This window comes from Copadichromis virginalis, linkage group LG18 (genome assembly GCF_057382275.1).
Source record: "Copadichromis virginalis isolate Kocher_CV1m ecotype Utaka linkage group LG18, C_Virginalis_male_GT1.1, whole genome shotgun sequence".
NCBI lineage: Eukaryota > Metazoa > Chordata > Actinopteri > Cichliformes > Cichlidae > Copadichromis > Copadichromis virginalis.
Genome location: NC_140635.1, coordinates 18991598 through 19013723, shown reverse-complemented (window position 1 = coordinate 19013723; position 22126 = coordinate 18991598). Strand labels below are relative to the sequence as shown.

At 39.0% G+C, this 22126-nt stretch overlaps 1 protein-coding gene across 1 annotated transcript in view; it reads right to left on the bottom strand.

Moving 5' to 3' along the window:
- Positions 1-1038, bottom strand: part of cdh2 (cadherin 2, type 1, N-cadherin (neuronal)) — a 60200-nt gene extending 59162 nt beyond the window's left edge. Inside the window, exon 1 of the mRNA XM_085440456.1 lies at positions 728-1038. Coding sequence (XP_085296582.1) covers positions 728-787 — 60 coding nt within the window. The 5' untranslated portion in view covers positions 788-1038. The remainder of the gene's footprint in view (positions 1-727) is intronic.
- Positions 1039-22126: the final 21088 nt, after the last annotated feature.

Genomic DNA, 22126 nt, shown 5'->3' with positions numbered 1-22126 from the left:
ATAAGGGATGTATATTTCTAGATACAAATGTTAACATAAATCACAGTTGCAGTTTTTTCAGATCCCAAAAAGCTTTCATTTAACTGCCTGATTGCTTTTTCCCCTGTTGCTCAAAGTGTCTGACTAATGAAAATAAATACATTTCCACAAGTCACCCCATTACACAGAGGGGTTCCAACCTTAAGGCTGGACAACAATCATTATCCCATCACTGAGGTGAAATTACCACAATAACATGTAGTCGGCTACTTTTCATTGTTCATCTTAAAGACTTTTCTTTTCTACCACAGATGCAATTAACTCGCCCGGGGGGACAGAGACACGCTGCAGCAATCTACATAAATATTAAACCAAACTAAATATAACCAAGTCATAACTAGGTTAACGTGGGCCTGTATCGCCCAACTGAGAACACATTAGCCTGCAAAATGATTGCAAATCATCCAAATGATTATTTTCTTTGTTTTTTTGGCTAAAATGCGCACGCAGCATCTCTTGAAAAAGAAGAAAAGAAAGAAAGAAGCCATTTAAGTCAAAGCCACTTTACAGCGGATTTTTGTGTACTGTTTTTATCAAACTGCACACAATGTAAAGTGGCCGCTGGAGGGTCTAAGCACCGTGCCCGGCTTCCCCAAACTCAACATTAACAGCGTCGCTACGAAAGAAAACAAGCGGCGAAACTGTCCGGTGTAACTCCTGCTGGAAGCCGCTTTACACGTTACATTACCTGCAGTCCTGCCAAGACCAGCAGCAGAAGCAGACCGCTGCCCTCGTGTAAGGAACACATTTGGACGCCCGTGAATGCTTAATTCCCTCCGAATCCGTGAAAAGAAAGGGAGAGAAAAAAAGAAATTTAAAAATTAAAAAAAAAAAAGAATATCCCGCTGACTCAAGTACAGCCCTCGATGGAGAAAAAAAGAGAGATCCTTCTACGACAAAGGCAGGAGCAGCGGCAGCATGTAGCAGCCTCCTCCTCTGTCTCTATCTATCCAGTCCGTAGCTGACGGAGGGAAGAGCACTGCCTGGTACTGAGGCTGCTGCGCCCTCCCATCCAGTCCGACACGAAAACGAAAAAAAAAAAAAAAAAAGCCCCGGCCACTAGTCTATAAACCGCCCATCTCACTGTCTCTCCCTGCCGGTGACACAGCCAATTTCACTATTGGAAAGGAGCGGGTTCTCTTTAGCTATCTCGTCTAATGACTATTGACATGGCATTTTTATTGCTGTTGTTGTTCTTGTTGTCTGTCTTATAGGTAAAGTATGCATCAAATGAAAGTATGCTTTCAAACGTAGAAGAAACAACTATAGGTTTACATTTCCAGCCTGAAAAGATACACGATTACAAAACTGCTAATTGGACATTAGTGTCCTGATTCCAAACGCAGTATATGGTTTTCATATACATAGGTATTAAAAAGTTTTAGTAGTGTATCAAACCAAAGACTCACACAGTTATTTAGCGATGATTGCCACACATTTAGTGGAGCATTTTGGTATTTCCTTATAGTTTCCCAGCCAAACTCTTTGGTCATTGGCTCCAGACTCCTCTGAGAAAGAAAATGCTTTTTGAATGTCATGGGCATCAGTAAACCAGTTAGCTGTCTGTCAGCTGGCATGAAAAACAGCCCAGATTTTACCGATCATTAGGTGTGACATTCAGATCACACCAGCCCTGGGATAAATATTGTTTGCTGCATGTTACATCCTAAGGATTATCATTTATCTTAATGGCCTGGCCCCCTCCTACCTCTCGGAGCTACTACAAATCAAATTCAAATTTTATTTGTCACGTACACAGTCATACACAGTACGATATGTAGTGAAATGCTTGGACAACTGCTCGTGACCTAAAGAAAACAAAAAAAGGAAAGGCTATGAATAAGATAGGAAATAAATATGAAAAATTAAAAAGGGTAAATTTAACTAGGAAGGAATAAAATATAAATTAAGGTTAAAAATGAAATAACTGTACAACACAAATTAGAATGAAGGGTAAATTTAACTGGGAAGAATAAGATAAAATATATAAATTAAAGTTGAAAATAAAATAACTGTACAACAAAATACACAATACACAATATATAGAACTATATAAGAATGTATGAAGAAATCTAAATATAAATAAATATATACACAATAACAGCAGCTGTACAAGTATTAACTGGAAATGAAGAATATAGTGACCAGTGTTGTGCAAAAACAATGTCCAGAAAGTCCAGTGTGTGTGTATACAACCATATACACCTCCCCGTTCCCTTAGGTCCGCCAATCAGCAGCTCCTTAAGGTACCAAAAACTAAGTATAAATCTAAAGGTGATCATGCTTTTGCTGTAGTTGCTCCAAAGTTGTGGAATGATCTACCCTTGCATGTTAGGCAGGCCTCTTCTCTCTCTGAATTTAAAAGTCGTCTTAAAACATATTTATTCGCTGAAGCCTTTGGCATTGATTAGAGGGGTTGACTCAATTTGTTTTGACATGTTTCAATTTATTTTAGTTTTTTAGTTATTTATTTGATCTTATCTCATTTTAATTTTCTTTACTTATGCTTTTAGCATGTACAGCACTTTGTGAACTCTGGTTTTATGTTAAAGTGCTTTATAAATAAAGGTGGTATGGTATGGTATTTATCGGTGATTAGGGTGTGAATCTGCTTTGGTTATCCTTTATTGATATCTCTCTCTCTCTCTCTCTAACACACACACAAACACATGTGCACATGCATATACACATATACACTGAGCACCCCATCACAGGCTAACAAGCTCATTGTTTCATAAATGGCTCACTCGTTCTGGAATTTGGACTTCTGCAGTCTATTCATCTTTCCTCAGCTTAGAATTTGCAAGCAAAGATATTTTTTTCATGTTCCACTCAAAGACACAATGAATAATTCTCTTAAATTGCCTCCTCATGTGATACAGCCTGATGAAGGTTAAGTCACCTGGGTTGTGCTGCTGACACCTAATTAACTATCATGAGATAGCTCCACGAAAGAGATCGCATCTGAGATATTTTATTTCTGTAGATGGGGGAGAGGGAAAAAAATACTTATTCCATCTGCAAATAATAAACAAAGGCTGACTTTCGGTTCACCCCCTCCTGGGCAATCTATTGTTTTCCAAGTTATTGGCGGTTTCAGGTACAGACAAGTAGGCGTGTGATGCTGCCTCCACTCCTACAAATCAAACCATCCACTCCTGAGAGTCTGTTGTAATCCTAAATCAACAGCAAGCACCATTAAATTCCTCTTACACGCAACACACATACACACATACGAGAAGCAAACGATGTGTAGTTTTGTTTTTTTAAGTGTGTCTGTGAAGGTTCTCAGTCATCCAGGTCATTGTAGTCAAAGCTTGCAAAGAAAAGCGTCTGGACTTCTTTAAGTTGTTTCACCTCTCATCCGAGAAGCTTCTTCAGTTTTTTAAGTGCTTCCTTCTTGCAGAAATGGGACTTAAGTCACCTCTGACTCTTCTGTTATCAATTAACACGCCTGATGATTAAAAGTAATAATTAAACCGTTCATTAATGTAAACAGAAGAAGAAGAAGAAGAATGCACATCAAAAATGAATATAACACACACCTGTCACAGATAAACTGTTGTGGTCACGTTTCCCTTTCTTTCGTCGATTAAGGAAAGCCAGTTATTTACCAAAGGCAGCCACATTTCACGTGCCCTTCCTTTCTTTGCTGTGACAGAATAGGGCAAGAGATCAAACCGAATGACCTGCTGATAATTGATATCACATTTTGTACAAATTGTTACATTTATGTAATCTAATTGAGAGTGGGATCAAAATGCTCCATCTCTTTGATTAATGCAGAGGCGGTTATCTTTCATCAGTACTTGTCTAGGCAGGGACGGGAGGAGGCGTTAGTGGGAATCCAATTTGGACTTGGTGCATTCAATCAAACAATATCACATTGCATGATGCATAATACCAATCTGAGACCCCCAAGACACCTCAGCTTCACTACTGGAACTTCAACATTATGCACTCCACACTGTATATAAATGCCACTTGTTTTGCACATATTCAACTCTGTATATTTTATATATTTTATTATTATTATTATTATTTTATTTTATTTTTTTACTATTTAATTTGTAAAAATGTGTATACACACACACGTAGGAAAATATTTAGTATACACATCCAGAAATGCATACACTATTATATATTGTACATATATTTATTAGTTTCAGGTTGGCCATTCTTGTATTTTGCTCGTTTGTGTTGTTGTGTTTGCACATCTCTGTTGCTTGTGGGGCTCGCACACAAGAATTTCACTCGCATGTGCTGTGCCAGTGTGCCTGCACATGTGATGTGACAATAAAAAGTGATTTGATTTGATTTGAAGAAGTCTTCGTGCAACACATGTTTTGGCTTCAAAATGTAGAGGAGAACATTTTTGCCATCAAGGTCACTTTGCAGTCTGTGGATAATATATTCTCTGGCCTGAGCGACTCTGTGTGCAGACAGATAACTTTGTTTTGCAAGCGTGTGTGAGGCAGCTATATGATGCATGTTGGTGGTGATGCTGACACTGCTGTTGACTCTCATAAGCACAGGTGTCTGGGGGCCGGTGGCCCGGAGGAGCCCTCGATTCCACACCTTTTAGTCTGCACAATTGGATGTTGTGTGGTGTATTGCAGCACGGTGGCCTTGACCGCACTGGAAGAAAAATGGACGAGGTCAGCAGCACTTTCACATCCGCGGCACTTCTTCATGCTGACTTTGTGTTGATACAGGAATATGACACAGTTCACCCTCTGCTCGCACATAGTGTAATGCGGAGCTTAGGCATTTACTTGCGAAAGCCAAATTTACTGTATATCACAATATTCAATGACACTTGTGGGCCCAGCTTTGTATCTTGCAAATGGTAGTATTTAGCATTGAAATATATTCCCTTTGGGTAAAAACACACATATTTTGACCTCCTTCAACAATTGGCTAATTACATTGTCACTGTCATTGTCCTATGCATGTCAAAGGTTGCTTTGGAACAAATTAGTGAGCGGAAAGGAGCACCTCAACGCCATTATCAATTTCAATCAAGCTTCATTGTTATGCATTCAATAAAGGATCTCTAAGGACCGTCGTATTGCTCTGATTATTCTCCTCTCATTCCAAATCAGCTCATTGAGTCTTTTATTCCATTTGAACAATAGAGCCAAAAAGAGACGTGGTGTAGCTGCAACTCTGTATAGCATGTACACAGATATATGCCTGTTTTTTTCCTGCTTTTTACAATGATTTTTAGCAAGGTTTCCGCTTCGCATCCTCCACATAGTGCGTGGCATGTTGACGAAAATATTGCACGGTTACTTGGCTGAAGTTTTGTAACCTTGAAAGGATCTGATTATATTTTATTATTTGCAAAGTGACAAACAGCAAGGGAGACATGCACGAAAATTTCTGCTGAGCATTTTCTCTCTGTAATTTCTTGTGAAAAAGACATGTCAGTAAAGCAGCTTGGTGCCACCCCCTTTGTCGACAAATAAAGGCAAAATGCTGCTTTGCAAGCAGCTCTGGCAATGTCTACGGAGTCACGGGGCTTTTACAAGTGTGTGTCTGCCCCAATTTATGGATTGCAGTTTTTTGCTGGAGGCCACATCTGTCTGCTGCATGCTGGTGTGCCACACAGATCTAATAGTGATTGATTGCCTGATTGAGGGAAATTGTGTTGAACTCCCGAGCAACCCAAGGAGAGAAGAAAACATCTTTAATTAGTGATGCAATAAAAGTGTGGCTATTGATTTGTAATGGCACACGCATGTGCAAAAAGACACTTATCCCAATTATTTATTGTTCAGAGTTCAGCTTAGAGTGTTAGCGTGCTACATTTGCTCATTAGCACAGAACCCACAGTCACCTACAGTACAAGCTAATGGGAGTGTTCTGTCATTAGGCGCTGAGACATCTTAGTCTATCCACAGACCCAACCCACAAACATGGCATAAAATATCTGCCATGCACATCCTAATGGTAATGAGAAAAGCAGCTTAACAAGTTTCCTTTACACGTCTGTGATTCTGTCACTTGAGCTTTTGGAGCAAAACTTGAAAGTTTGCTTTAATAAATAATGCTGTCATATCACCATGTTATCTTATATGACAGATCAAAGTAAGGCTTCTGCAAAAAAAAACACACATACATATACAGACACTCACAGCACTCGACTGCATGGCCACACTGCATTGCCTAAATGATAAGCTAATGCAGGGAGACTATCAATTTCCAAATTGACACATAACATTTCTTTTTATTCTTTTAACATTCCTCCTGAGCTTTCTGAAATCTGTTGTCTCTTTTGTCTTCAGTATTTCCAGCTCAAAAATGTATTTTCCCTTATCACTATTGATCTGCAAGAAGACAAGGTCTTTGGCCGTGACAGCCCAGCCCATATGATTTAGGAGTGGACCAACAGCCTGTCTAAGCACAGGGGCATCAGTGGATTTACACGAAGGCTGGTGCTGCTGCTGATCTACCCCTTGCATCTCCCTCTACCTCACACTGGGCTTTCTTATTAGGAGCTTAATTTTGGAGGCAGTTGGGGAATAAGACAGTTTTTTTTCCTGTAATCACAGAGGTAATGAGATTAGAGGTTATCCCAATAAATGCTTGATTTTGGGGTTTTTTTTTTTTTGGTTATCTTCATGTTTTCAGCTGGGAGAGTTTAGTTTTCACATTTATTAGATTGCTTTAATGCAAATGAAGGAGAAGCCTGGTAACAAAAATGTGTTAATAATTACTGCAGGCTTAAAAAGGTGGCAAAGGTCTGGCTTGTTCTTGGAGTTTGTCAGATTGCTTAAAGCGGTACAGTGTGTTCATTACAATTACAAGGGGAACAAATTATAAAAAGAAAGTTTGTGAATATAAAACATCATCATAGTGTATCATTATAGATTAAACATAGAAAATTAAGATGCTTATTTTTAATATAAAACCAATCGTCTTAGGGACAACCAAATTAAGATCATTATGAATTTTACTGAAGACAACATTGTTGATTTGATACATTATAGTGTGCTCTAATGAGATTAAAATATGATCCTCGTTCACAGTAATTGTCATAGTACCTACTCCAACACGCTTGCCCGTGGATATTAGTATTTATTTTTTCCCCATTAGTATGAACAGGATTATTGTCTGGTGCAAAATGCTATCTTTACAGCTCATTAGCAGTCAGCAGGTTATCAAAAGTGATGTTTTTCTTTCATCAACTTTGAAAATATTGCTGCACTTTTCATCTGGAACAGATAATTGCTGAAAAATAAAGCACCTAAAAATGAGCAATATAGAGAAGGTTGTAATGCATTGTTGTTCATTCTGTGATTCTGCCTGGATTTCATCCAGTGATAGACTTGTGTTTGCCTTCAATATGTGCAACTCTCTGCCATCCAAAGAAACAAAAACAAATAAAAAACGATCCACTGATGTCAATAAGAAAATGCATTTTTTTTGTTAAACTAATGGTAGTTTTTGTATTCAGTTCTTTCCTTGTATCATAGACAATGCTTCAAACCATTAAGCAGCACACAAATTATATAGCATAGAAAGGCACTTGTAGCCAAAGCAGCAGATGTTAGTGGCAGGTTGCTCAGTGCGAAGGGTGCCTCATTTGGCTCACTCAGGAGGTGATCATGAGACATATTGCCTTTACTCTCGCCCTCCACACAGACTCATGACTGTTCCTTTCACCCGCTGGGATGCTGAGGAAGGGTCAGTAGGACACAGCAAAGACTTTGAAGTGAAGAGTTTTTAGGGTCAGTGTTTCTGGTGTTTCCTTAGTCATAGCTTTACTATATTTGGTTAAACCAAAGAATGATTCATCAGTGTGACTCACAGAATCCACACTCCTTAAACAGACAAAGCACGTCTCACACAATGCTTTTGAAATCTCATGGATCTTCACTGAAGCTATCTGCAGTTCCGTTTTTTAAAAATATGATATTCTGTGCTTTAGGATGTTTTCATCCAAAAAAAGTCTTAAGGATCCTGTTTTGTCTCTCTTTGTGCTTTTTCTCCTCAATACCCCCCTCATCTTTCTTGGTATCTAATTGGGTTTCATTGATTTACTCCATCACGATGCTAGCTTGGCCAAGTCTCTGCTGACCCTGCAGAAAAATATCAGGCAGGCTGTCTAACAGGCAGCGTTCCGACTACCCGGACACAACCCCAGCACTCCCAGTGCAAGCAGTGAATGATTGTGTCAGTGAGCTGGAATTGAGTCAACCTGCCGCTCCTGTGGCCCTCACAGCTGAACCATAGATTAGCTAGCACTGAAACAACACAGGGCTCAAGAGGGGGGGTGGAGAGGGGGGGGGGGGTGGCGTGTACACACTGGGCAGAGACTCTGGTGAAGAGGAAGAAACGAGGGGGCCAACTGGCGGTTGTCAGGAAGCCGAGGGACACAGCCTCTCATCTGTGCCTGAGGAACTATGTGTCACCTTGAGTTCTCTCTGGAGGAGGTGTCCGGACATAAACCTGCTGGGCCAGGTGGGGTGTGAAGAAAGGATGAAGGCAAGGAGGAAGTAGAGCTGTCCAGATTTTCACATGTGACAAATGTGGCTGAGCAAAAAATCCACAGCATCACTCATAGAACATTTGAACAGAGTGAAAATGAATTTGAAAAAAAGAGTCTTGCCTCACCTTTTCAATTCTGCATGCAGCAATAGAGAGGATAAAAGAAAAGGATATAATACTGACAGAGCTTTGATACCAACTGTGTCCTCGTTTCCTCCTCTCGACTCCTGTCCCCCTTCTGCCATGCATTATAAACGGCTGATTATGACAGTGACAGCTCCTCAGGTGTGCCGTATGCTAGATTTGTTATTCAGCTCACAGGCATTTCTGTCCCTCCCTCTTACCACCTGCACAGGCACACAATCACGCACACAGTGACACACACACAAATGCACACACGCAGGCAGAGGTGCACACACCCACACTCACCCTCCCACTCACACACAGATCCCACACCCACACATACACACACACAACCACAACGGATTTCTCACAGCTGCTGTGTCAGCGGGATTCTGGAACCAGAGAGAGGGGGGGTATTACATGAATCAGCCTCACACAACTGTTGTATTCGCAGTCCTATGATCTGAACGCACAAATGAAATTAAGCTTTTATTGTTTGATTTAAATTTTCAATGGCCCCTGGTGCGCTCATGAGGTTGTAATTGCAAATAGTTTTTTGGTTAATGTTGTTTTTTTTCATTTTAAATTAATGGACAGGATGGGCTGATTTGGATTCCTGGAGCACACTGCAAAGACAATTTACAAATCATACCTTACAGGCAGGGGTTAAAGTGGGCTTTGGCAGGTGGGGGGACCCTAAGATCAGGTGCAGCAGTGGAGCGTGGGAAAAAGAATCAGTTAGAAATAACTCAGCCAATGATTTGTATTGTGAGCTTCAGTAGATTTTACTTTGTTTGCAGGTTGTGATCAGCTGATCTGTCCTGCCGCTTCTCCTGCTCTCTGTGGCTTTAGCTAGCTGAGTTTAACAAGCTACAAGCAGATGTTTCATGGGCCATCATGGCTGATTTCCGACCCCTCACAGAACGAAGCTAGTATAAAATGTAGAATTTGGTCAGTAAATCTAATCAACAACATCACCATAAATTTAAATTGACGTCTGCGACCCTTTATTTAACCTAATTGACCATGAACGCCACACCATACTCTGCACCAGTCCAACAAAGTGCATTACTGTGATCAACCCTGCACTAAGCTGCAGAGTTTTTCATGCAAGATGTTTCCCAACATGAAAAGATCATCACTTCAGCAACACATCAAGTAATAGTGAATTAGGACATTACACATGCAAGCTTTAAAATTCAGTTTATCAAATGTCATGAGCTGAGCATTTCTTACCTTTGAAAAATAATCGCTTATCTTCTTCTCATGTGTTTTTTCTTACATCTCTATATCTGCTAGACCGTCACACTTTTTTCTAGCCAGTTTAAACTTAGCTAATGAGATACATTGTATGACAAACAGCACAGAAACAAAGTTTTCGTTGGGTGATTTGTGATTTGTTGAGCTGTTTGAAAAGACGCATTTGAAAGTACCTGCCACTGTACTCCATTTATGTTCACTGCTCTTTAGTAGCACGAGCTAGATGCTGCAGTACCACGAGAGCAGCTCTTCCATCTGCACCATTAATGTATAAATGGTGCAGATGGAAAACTACTACTAGTTAAACTACTACTTAAATACTCATTTACTTTAGGTGTCAGAACACCATTCCACATCATTCCAGTGCACTTTAACTCCTGCTAACAGCAGTATAGATACACCCAGCACTATGTGGTCAATTCTTTACTTCTAACATTTATTTATTTATTGAAGTTTAAGACTGCCCAGTCTCAAATTGCTTGATAACTTTATATTGATAATTACGGAGCCCCGCAGGGGACATGGGAGAAAAAAAAAATTAAGACGGACTTTTGCGAGATCTCGCAAAACTTTTGTGAGATCCCGAGATAGTTTTGCGAGATCTCGCAAAAGTCCGTCTTAATTTTTTTTCTCCCATGTCCCCTGCGGGGCTCCGTAATAAATGACTGGGTGCAATGTGAAAAACGAAAAACGACAAGCAACTATCTGGTTCCCTTTAATTGTGCCTAAAGTTTTAGCGTCTTCATTATCTCTACAACTTAACTGTTAAATATTACCATATTTAAAAACTGCTGCGAATGTCTAAAAGCATTTCACAAACTGCACAGAAAACACCTGATGCGTGCAACTAACTTGAATGAGGCTGTGAAAGGGACAGATTTTTCCTGGAACTGAAAACAGAATTAATTAGAGAAATTATGTTGAGTATTACTCTCAAATTATTGGTGAAGTTACTTTATCTTTACTGGATATATAAATAAACATCTGCTTCTCACCCTAGTAATAAAAGCTACATTTGTTAATAATTTGTTTGCCTTAAAATGTTAACTTATTGATTCATTATTCCAATTCACTAACTAGATTCACTAATCTGCTGAGCGAAAAGAAAAATAAAATCCAAACCCCAAATGTTATTTATAATGTAGGAAGTGATATTTTTCGGGGCCTGGTGCTTGATGACGTGTTACTGGCAAGTACTGGCCAGCTATAAACTATGTGAAGTGAGGTGAGGTCACCTTGAGAGTTTTCAAGTGCTGCCAGCAGTGGAAATGTTTTTCAGTGGAAATACTTCATTGAAAACATTAGTGGTAAACACTGAGTCATCAACCCTTCTAAATCAGCAGGGACATCTTCAAAAACTGGTCGACTGCTGTGCTCAAATTATACCGTTGGCCATTTGGAAGTATATTTACTTGCAATAATCAAACCCAATTTCAGGAAAAGGAGAAATTCAAAAATCAAGGTACTGTTGAGTATACAGTTATCAGACTGATAAAGTGGGTAAAACAACACTGTAAATGACAAGCCGTTATTATTTAAAACATTGACTGAGTGTTCAAATGTCTCATATACCAACAACCACAACTGGATGCATTGCCCAATATCCAAATTATGGATTTCGTCCCTCAGAGATTTAGGTTATAATACTGGCCATATGCCGTTGTCTGCAGTCCTCTTTATCCTGTTGTTTTCCCTCGGAGGACTATTTTCTTTCTTTCTTTGTTTTAGGATATAAAATGATCTGCATGTGGACAAATCAGAAGGAAAAATATTGAAAAGATCTTGTATAAATGCAGATGGCGAGTAACTTTGACAAATGTTGTTTTTTTTAAAGTATTGTCGAGTGTTTATTTTTCACGTGGCATTTTGCAAAGTGCCTGTTGTTTCAGCAGAGTCCATGGCTGAGTTCTCTAATTTGCTCCAGCTTTGGCTTCACTCTACCATGTAAATGCAATTAACTTGCTGACAAAGTAGTTCTTCTGGCAGAACTGTTGTCTGACTTTTGCATTAACAAATGAAGAAATAGAGAAGTAGAAAAGTGATCCAAAAATAAAAAGATTAATCGCTTTGCCAGGCCTGGCTATAGGAAGCGGTTACTCGGAGAAGGTTACAGCCATTCGCCTTTTGAAGTCACACTGATTTCACCGAGTTGGTTCTACTGGTGTTTTTTGATTTGCACACAAGTATTTTTATCCTAATCTTACTTGACAAGGTTAATTTTGTGAGGCCCAGTATACAGTGAAACAGACTGCTGACCTTTTGACTTACAGATTCGCAGTCTACTTTTAATTAGGTTCCACGTTCAATTCATTACTTTGCTTTTCTAATACAGGCAGATTGCAAAAAGCAGATATATTAGATGTGATGTAACCTGAGTAGGTTAACCGCACATTGCTCCCCCAAGATTAAGACTGATTGCCCAGCCTTACTCTTGAAAAGGTTGCGTCAACCTTCAGTTAAAACTTTCTCCACAGTGATCATATTATGGGCTGAACAAGTAATGTAAATGTTAGTATAATGTCGGTTAGGTCAAGAGCCAGTATGTTAATGTCCGGGTGTCTAATTTGCATTGTTTCCTCAAGGGTCAGACATTACTTCTCATAAATGCATCATTACGCTTGTATTTCACTTCTGCCTTTAGGCCAGTATAAGACAGGTGTCACCTTGATTAGAGATGGATGTTACAGCCTCATAGGCTAGTAAATGCAGTATAAATCAATGTACAATTATAAAAGTGTGTGTTGATGTATGAAATTATTTTTGAAACAGGTTTCTAAACATAGCACAATTTAAAAACTAAACTAAAAATGACTATATTAATTTAGGACAAGCTAAAGACGCAGAGCAGATGTAGATATTGTACTATGAATATGACCAGCTGTCAGGGCCTTGAGCACTCTGAGGATACTGTGGCGATGAACCTTGGGGACACTGTTGGAGCATCTGTTATTGAGAATGCCAGGGCTCAGACCCCCTTAAAGTAAGACTGAAATTGATACTGACAGAGAAGCTCTTATGAATGTCACGGGATCCTGAATGCGATGACAAATTGTATTGTGGGTAGAGTTTAGGATTCTGGTGACAAAGTGTCATCTTGCATTAGCTTGCTGAAGATTGGCGGATCAGGCTAAACAAGGTGGCACTGAGGTGGAGAGAGGCAGTCAGCAGATGAGTCGGTTCACTCCTGACAAGCTTACGCTGCTCATGCTCGGAGTGGAAGAGCCGGTGCAGCCAAGCATTTTTTTTCTTTCCCAGTTTCTGGGCTTTGCACTTTTCTACAGTGGCTGAGAGACCTCAGCATACAACAACAACAACAACAACAACAAAAAACAGATTAAAAAAACCCACACACATGCAGATTGAGCAGTACATATTAACCATGCAGATAAGCATGCTTAAAACACATATAATAATTTGTGATTTATTTTTCCAAAAATTTGCTTTTGTTGATTTTCATGCATTTTCTTCAGTGTGACTCACCAATCCACCTTTTCCACCACATTTTGGAATCCGCGATGCCACGGGCTGAAACACTTAAGAGCCACGTGTCAAAAAGGGGGAAAAAAATCCTTTATATCACACAGAAACAATCAGATTAAAGTTTAAACCTCTTTTGCTTATCAAACCTTCCTATCCCCAGTATAAACTTGGAACAGGTATAACATTCAATCACCCCACGGCACCATGTTGGAATCAGAAAAATACGGTGATAAAATAAAGAAACCAGCTGAGATTTACCTCTTTCCATTACCTGCATGTTATTTTTAGCAATTCTTTGAGCAATCCTGGATCTAGGAAAGTAACTCAAGTTGGCTGTGCTTTTATATGTATGTGCAACTTCACTATTCATTCAGTTTCCACATTTATGCCCCTTAAAATCTTTCCAAGTCTTTCCACTGTTCACTGTTGTTGTTGTTGTTTTTAAGTGCGATATACTTTCTTTGATTCTATTAATTACATTTATATTTTTAGCACATTTTATACGCTTGTTTATTTTATTCAATTAAAATGCTGCTCAATATCCAGCAAATCACCTTGTTAACCTGAATTATTACTTATGGGATTAAAATGATTGATTTCAAAGGCAGGTTATTTTGGATGCTTTAATCCCCTTAATATATTTTCAAAGCTGCTTTTTTATGATTTACTGCTCATGTATGATTCCTCTTATACTGTGAGAGAAACAAATTTGTGGCTCTCGGTCATAATCATCCAGCTCCTGCCAAAGCGTTCAGCTGAAAAGCAGGACATCTTTGCTGTCCTTTCCTAACCTTCGCTGCGAGTTAGGGAAAAATAGGCCAAACATGTGGCTAAAGATTAGTGAAATCTATTGTGAAAACCCACTTTTTTCTATGCCATTCCTATGTCTCTTCTGCTTCTCAAACACATCAAACATCTGAAATGTATTCGGTACTACAGCAGGATAAAAATAACAAATGGTGTGAAGCAGATTCAGAAAATTGTCCTTGCTATATTATGATATTAATTTAATTTGTGTTTGCAATTTACAATTTGAAAGGACAATGTGACATCTCCCTGCATCCAAAGTAGGAAAAAATGTGTTATCTTAAAATAGCTAATTAGATTTCTGATACAAATACTGACATGCTAAACAGGCTTCTCCTACCAGTGTCCTTCATGGACCATACCCATGTTTATGATTGTCATTAATCCTTCCAACAGAGTGGAAACATCTCGCTGTCTGTGTAGAGAGCTCATCAGTTAGATCTAAAATGATGTTAATCACATGGCCTCGAGTTATTTCTCACTAAGAATTAATTTTCTTGTCTTTAGCTTCTTGATTAGTCTGGCCTTATGCATGTATTGTAAAAAAAAAAAAGAAGTAAAAACCTAGGGGCTATGTGTAACCCTTTAAATCTGTTAAATGAGATATGTCCGATGCTGGCATGATAACAAATTATGATTTTGCATAAGGTTGCTGCAGCCAAAATTATTGTATAGAGTATATGAGTCATTTTCTAAAAGACCTCTATTACAGCATATCTCCATATCTCTACAACGGTATCTGCTCAGTGAGAAATGAGATATGCTGAAAAATGTTTGTTTTGGGAGGGTTTAATCTCCACTGAGAGAAACTTGCCACACTGAGAAGTTTCTGGAGGGTGATGACAAATAGAAAGTTCGGTAGCTGTATGATCAGCTTATTTGAGGCGGCAAAGATGGAGCACCACTATTAACTGCACAGCAAGTTCCCATCGTCCTGGTCGGTAGACTCAGGGGACAGCTCCGTTAAACAGCAAGTTTTTCTGCATGTAATTAATGTGATAAACCTTTACTTCATTTCTTCTTGTTGTTTTTTTTTTTAATTTTCTTTTGTTTTGTTTTTGTAGGTGGAAAATTAAAATGACCCTTTGCTCTCCAGCAAACTTGAAAGATTGTGTATAGATGGAAGCGGAAATCATATAAAACACGTTTGCTGCTCTGAATTTCACAAGATCCAGATGCTCACAACTGGTATCGGTTTAACATTGCCCTTTCCTTCTCAGCACTGACAGAAAGTTTGGCTTCACGTCATAAAACAAACACTGAGGTAATCTGAGATAGGCTGAGCAAATAAAATAACGTATTAAATTCCTTACAGCTTGACTTTGATTTTTTTTTTTCGCAACTCTTAATTGCATTGCTGGCATTGCTTCAGTTTCACCCTGAGATATCTTTAATAAAGGCCTTGCACTAAGTGCCTTGACTGTGGGACAGGAACGAGGGGGGGGGTTGCCTTGGACTGACAGTGACATATTCTCTCTAACCTGGCACTAACACTGCCACATGTTCTCCGTGTACTTAGTGCAAATAAGATGAATACAGTAAGCAGTCAAAGAACACGAGTGCAAGCCAGATCGTATTCTTCAGAAGAGTCTCATTTATCTATAAGGGGTCTAAAAAGTGATATTTAAAAATTTAAAATGGTTACAAACTAGCAAGGTACATGATATGTCTCGCCAGGCAGAGGAAAGGCTACCAGCCTCTACTAAGGTGGTAACTAAAATGTAGGAAGTCAATTAGGACTCTTAATTACTCAACATTGATGTGTAATTATTACATTGATTCATTTTTGGGAGCTAATTAATACAGCATCATTTCTGAATATTTTGGTGTCCTAGGAGATTTGATGATTGCTCTTACCTGATTTCATGTCTGACTTTTCACTTTAATATTTTATTAGCATTAAAATTGCTTTTAATGGTACTATTTAACACTACTACTAACTTAAAGTTAAGTTTAAGAACTCCTGCTCTGTGTCACGATCACCTATCAGTTTGTATCTTTAAATGCCTGTTATCTTTTACCAGTTTTCACCACAATTTAGAAAACGATATAGATTATTTACAAATATACACTCAATGGCCACTGTAGGTTATCGAAAATAATAAGCCCATTACATTGCAGCAACTCGGTGCATTTAACCATGTTGACAGGATCAAGATGACCTGCTGGCCACTTCAAATATTTGGTGGCACATCAGATTGGCATCATGGATGTGTAGCGGACAAATCTGCCCCAACTGTGTGATGGTATCACTATGGACCAAAATCTCAGAGCAGTACTTCCAGCATCCTGTCATGAAGAATCAAGACAGTTCTGAAGGCAAAAGGGTTTCCAACTCAGAACTACCAAAGTGTACTTAATAAAGGGACCAGTGAATGTGTGAGTGAATGTTTTATAATACACAGAGGGAGGAAGAATGTCAAAGTCTGACAGTGTCAATCCTTTAGAGAAATTCGGGACAGGATTTAGACTTTGACAAAATACAGCATGAACAAAACATCAGGCTGTCCTCAGTGTTGTACAGCTGTGTTGACCTGCTACAAGAACTAGACCAAAACATCCTCTTACTTACCTCATGCACTCTTGAAGCATTCTCACCACATCATCAGTGACATTATGACAGATTGAGGATGCAGCTGTTGGTCCTCGTAATCTGCTTTCTTTTTTCCAAATACAAACTATTTTTTCCAAGTACTGACTCACTGACTGCATCATACAAGTTGAGGACAAACTCTGTTATCCATATCCAGATTAGGGTTTATCCCCCGTATGGATTAAATTATAATATCGGCATGGAACATTGCTTCACCTACTAACCTGTTTACCCAGTTACCTGTATATTTATACATGTTATTGTTTCATATGATTAAAAAAACCCTCATATGTAAGAGAATTGTGAGTTTGAATAATGAATGTTTGTCAGTGTCAGGCATTAGCTCCTAACAGTCATGGTTTCCCAGACCTCTACCACCCATCTCTTCTCCATCCTTTTGCTCTCTCACTCTCTCCTCTGCCTGTGTATGCAGGTATGTGTTTAACTCCGCTTGTGTGTTCCAGTGGCGGAGCCTTACCTGGTTCTTCAACTGTCCTGCCTATTCACCTGGAGATTGTTTGATTGGTAGCGTGGTTCAGCACCTAGTTTTGGTATAGTGATGATGTCAGTGAAATCTGTCATGCTTGTGTTTGGACTTTCTGGTCTTTTCCTCTCTACACACACCTTTGAGGAAAGGTCAAGAAGGAAAGGACACATGTGGAAAAAAACCTGAGCTTGGAGGAAAACCTCTCAGATAACCTGCCCTTCCCCTAAATTATCCAAACACTGAAAATATGATGAACTAAATGTTTCCACGTGTTGATGTCCAGGCAGAGAGGGATAGATACATTAGGGGTTTTGTTTGTTTGCTTGTTTAGTGGTCTAAATAAATGAAATTCCAAGGCCTTAGAAAGACTTTGAGTAGTGAAAAACATTTCTGAGTCTATTCACACTGACCTTCACTCTCCCCAGTTATTTTAATTGTAAGTCCTTTTTTTAAATTCTTTTTTTCTTCTCTTTCCTGCAGTTTAGCTACAGAAACACCTGCTTCAGGTGTTATCAGTCCATTCAATGGATGTTATTAGCTGATATCAGATCGAGGATCACTAAGAGGAGTATGGGAAGACCCCAGAATCCACTCTCGCTGAATCCACCGGAAGTCAGTTAGAGCGGATATAACAGATTTGAGATATATTTGTAGATATTATTACATGCTAGCTTAAAGTTGCCTTGTAAAGGTTAGCATATATTGCAGTAACGCAGTTACTATTTAAAGGATGTTATGACAGAATTATTAGCTTCTGTCATGGCTATTTAAGTTGATAGTTAATTAAGTTACCAGTAAAATGATTAATCACAGCCACAGATTTGAAATAAAAATCCCGATTAGCTTAAGTGCATTTATATTCAATATGTGCTAGTTCCAGCGCTTCATTTAAACTGTATGAGACTCAGCCAGGGTCGATAAAATAAAATTCCACATTTCTGAACAAAGTCTGACTCCTTTAATCCTGCATGAGAAACCTCAGGATACAGATTTATAGACCTTCCTTCCTGCTGGCACATCTGTCACACGTGAGAATCAGCTAGAAGTTTACACTAACATTTATATTAAATGCAACGACAGCCAGACTTAAGTTAAGCTCTCTGTCTGTGTGTCTCTGCTGAACATTTATAATCAGGTTTGAGTCAGGCTGCATTGATTGTGAGACTTTTTTCTGTAGAAAACAGGTTGAAGATGGTTCACAATTTAGGAACCTAATGATAAATGTATTAATAAGTTTTACTAATTTATTAATACGTTTTACATTGTTTGTTTTTGTTTAGTACAAAGAACAGATTTCAGAGGAAAAGCAAAGAGAACCATTGTCGCTTCATCCTTAATACTTTTAAGTTGCATCGGCTACAGTTTGGAAACCTGTGTTTAGTGCTGCACCAATAGGCAGCATGTCTAATTATTACATCACTGCGCTTTTTTCCTGTTGCTCTTTCAGAGCCGGATTGTAAATCAAAAGGTCTTTAAAAGCTTTTTTTTCTGCCTCAATCCTGAGCGCTGATGGCATGCAATTTTTTTAAAGTGACATTCTGAGAAACAAAGGTGAGGAACAATACTTATGTACGTTTAACATATTTCTCATTTATATACCAGTCTTGTATTCACTCGACATTTTCCAGGATGGTGTCTGGCAGTTTCTTCATCCACAGAAGTTTCATTTATCAGTGTGGGACTGCTGTGTCCCCTGAAAAACTCATTTCATTCTTTCTCACACAATGTTCATGTACAGAAATGTTTTAGAGAAATTGATTCTCTACCATAGGGTGAGCTAGTGAGTTTCCATAGATTGTATGAATATATTTATTAAACGAAGACAAGTGTTTGTCCTTTTTTCCTTTAGACAGTGAATGATACTAAAGGCAGGCAGTCAATATTAGGAGAAGACAAGAAGCAGAAGTACTTGCAGAGACAACTGCACTGAGGGCACAGCTGACCCTGAATTGGAAACATTTTTTCTAATTATGTTATCTGATAGTTTAAGAACTTACATTATGTAATCAAAATGTAAGTAATGACCAATTACAAAAACAGGAAAGCAGACAGAAAAAGTAATTGTGTTACATACACGTGATATACAAGGACAGCTACATGTAGTCTGAAAAGTCTGAAAAAGTTTTGTCAAGTTTGCAAGTCTATGAGCACGAGACATTCGCACATGTATTCACACATTTTCTTAACTAATTATCCAGTTCAGGATCACAGAGGTGCTGGAGGTGGATATGTTAAATAAATAAACCTTACAACAACCTGCATCCATGTACGTAGTTTCCCACAGGATGAGAAAAACAAAACGATCAAACTGTGGAACACTGTCGAACATGTTTATGCCCTGGTGTTTCAGAGGAGGCTTGAGGCGTTGAAAGGATCCCCTACCAGTTCCTGGTGAATCAAAGCAGAACTATAAAGTTTGTTGGACTGCATGATGGCCTTACCAGGGAGGAACCAGTTAGAAGCTGCTTTTAAAGTAGCTGAACAGATTTCATCTCAAGTAAGTGACTAACAACGGTTTGTTCATTTGTTCTGCCACTCAAAGGACATTTAAGAACATCGTTTAAATCTTTAGTTGAATATTATTCGAGTGACTCTTATCGTCATTTGCAATGATGGACATATTCTTCATGTTCATCCTGCTATTTAGTAAATTGTATGTGGCTGTTAGACCAGATGGTTGTTATCATATTACATAAGTATTTCTTACATATCAATCAGATGCTGTACAGTACAATACTTCTCACACGGGGGGAGGGATAACTATGGCATTTCAATCTCATTACACACTGAAGTTGCATGATGCAAATAAAATGACAAAATCCTGTTTTTTGTGCTTTATTATCTTCAAACCAGCCTACAAGGCCGATGGCATTCAGAAGTTGAGGAAGAAATATTTGAGGCCGTGTACTGAAAGGGTATTTTATCCTGTTATCATAAGACATCTGGAGTGACAGCTTCTACAACTCAGTTTTTGGTTGTCCTTGAATAAAGCTTAGTCTAAGAGGTCTGCTGTTGATATTCAACACATAGAGAAAAGCTCACATGTTCGAATTTATTTACGATTACAAAAATATTACAAAATGAAACAACTTTTACAGGTTTGATGTTTTTGATGTTTGTTATCAAGTGATGGGATTTCGTTTAAAAGGTTTCTATGTCGCAATGAACCACTTATGTATCCTAGATAATTGTTTTTCTTTTTGTCACAGGAGACCCACCACTACTGCACAAGTCTGCAGTCAGTGCTAACTAGTGAGGGGTATTTCCAAACTCAAATGCAGTTGGGTAAAAAGATCAACCAAAAAACTGGCAGCCTGCACAGCCACAGATGTGCTTCTGAGCTAGAAGCTCTATCCACGTTCACTTCTACCTAAACACAACAAGTTCTTAGAGAAACTTGCTAGGCCTAACTGAGGACAGGCACTCCTGCCAAACTGACATAATATAACCCCAGATAGACCCCAGCCAGAAGGTGAACTAACTCATTTAGTTAAAGACAATACGGCACCAAATGTACCTAGCACCTCTAACTAGCCTGCACAAACCTGACATTTCTTTCCCATAAGTTAAATGCATAAGTTAAATGGTTAAATGAATAGAAGTTAAATGACTACAAACATAAAAACCACTAGTTACCAAACAGGAGTTCCCTACCACAGCGTGTTACTTGTACTGAGCTGAGATCAAGAGATGTAAAAGACTAAGCTACCTGTGACACTGCATTGAATTGCTGTGTAAATCCTAATTACGACACCTGAGTCATTTCACCTGACAGATTCTTCTTTTTCCTTTTGGTAGATCAAAGTAGCTCATGCTGTTTCTGCAACTTTCATTTTGACGCCAAGAACAAGAACGCTTCAAACAAGTGGCGTTAATGGTCTCAGTGCACAGTGTGCCAGTCATGGTCACGCACTGCACATGGTTTTAAAAGCAACATGTGTCTTTAGTTACTGATAAAAAACTTTGAAATATGGATTGTTGTTTGGAGATGTGTAATATTAGTGCATGCTAGGATTTTGTATTGAATATCAACAGAAAGTAAAAAAAAACATTTTAGTACAACATTCAAGTAATGTATTTAACCTGTGCAGTGTTGAGGTGGTGCACACAATCACTTCATTCACTGCAGTAAACACTGACTGCTAGCTAACACTCTCTGTCTCTGTGGTTACATCACATGGTGCATTATTAGCTTTGTAAACAGCTTCCAAAGATACCACCATAGCCCAGTGCGGCTGTAACAGTTTCATTGTTAGCAAATCATTTTATATTTTTGGTAGTTATGAAGGCTGAATATGTTTTAAGGTCATCCTAGGCAGTTGCTGTGGTGGTTGCAGCCACAGTTTTTTTGGGCAGACTGATTCCTGTCGGTAGCTATCTGCGTAGGAGGGCTATGTCCCATTACAAAGTGATGTAGCTGCCAGTCTGCCATAAATCAAATTCAAATGCCACTTTTTCATTAAGAAAATCATTTTATAGCCATTGATTACACACAAACACACACATGTAAAGCACTTTACCTCACCATGACTATGCAGCTTTACTAAAACTTTTAAAATATCTGATATAAAAAGGCTCCTCCTTGAATCGCTACCTTATCGTGGTGGAGGGGTTTGTGTGTCCCAGGGATCCCAGGGGCTATGTTGTCTGGGGGCTTTTGCCCCCTGGTAGGGTCTCCCATGGCAAATTGGTCCTGGGTGAGGGACCAGACAAGGAGCGATTCAGAAGACCCTTATGAAAAGAATATCGAGGGAACAGTTTACTCTGCCCGGGATAGGGTTACCGGGGCCCCGCCCTGAAGCCAGGCCCGGGGAGGGTGCCCGAGGGCGAGCGTCTGGTGG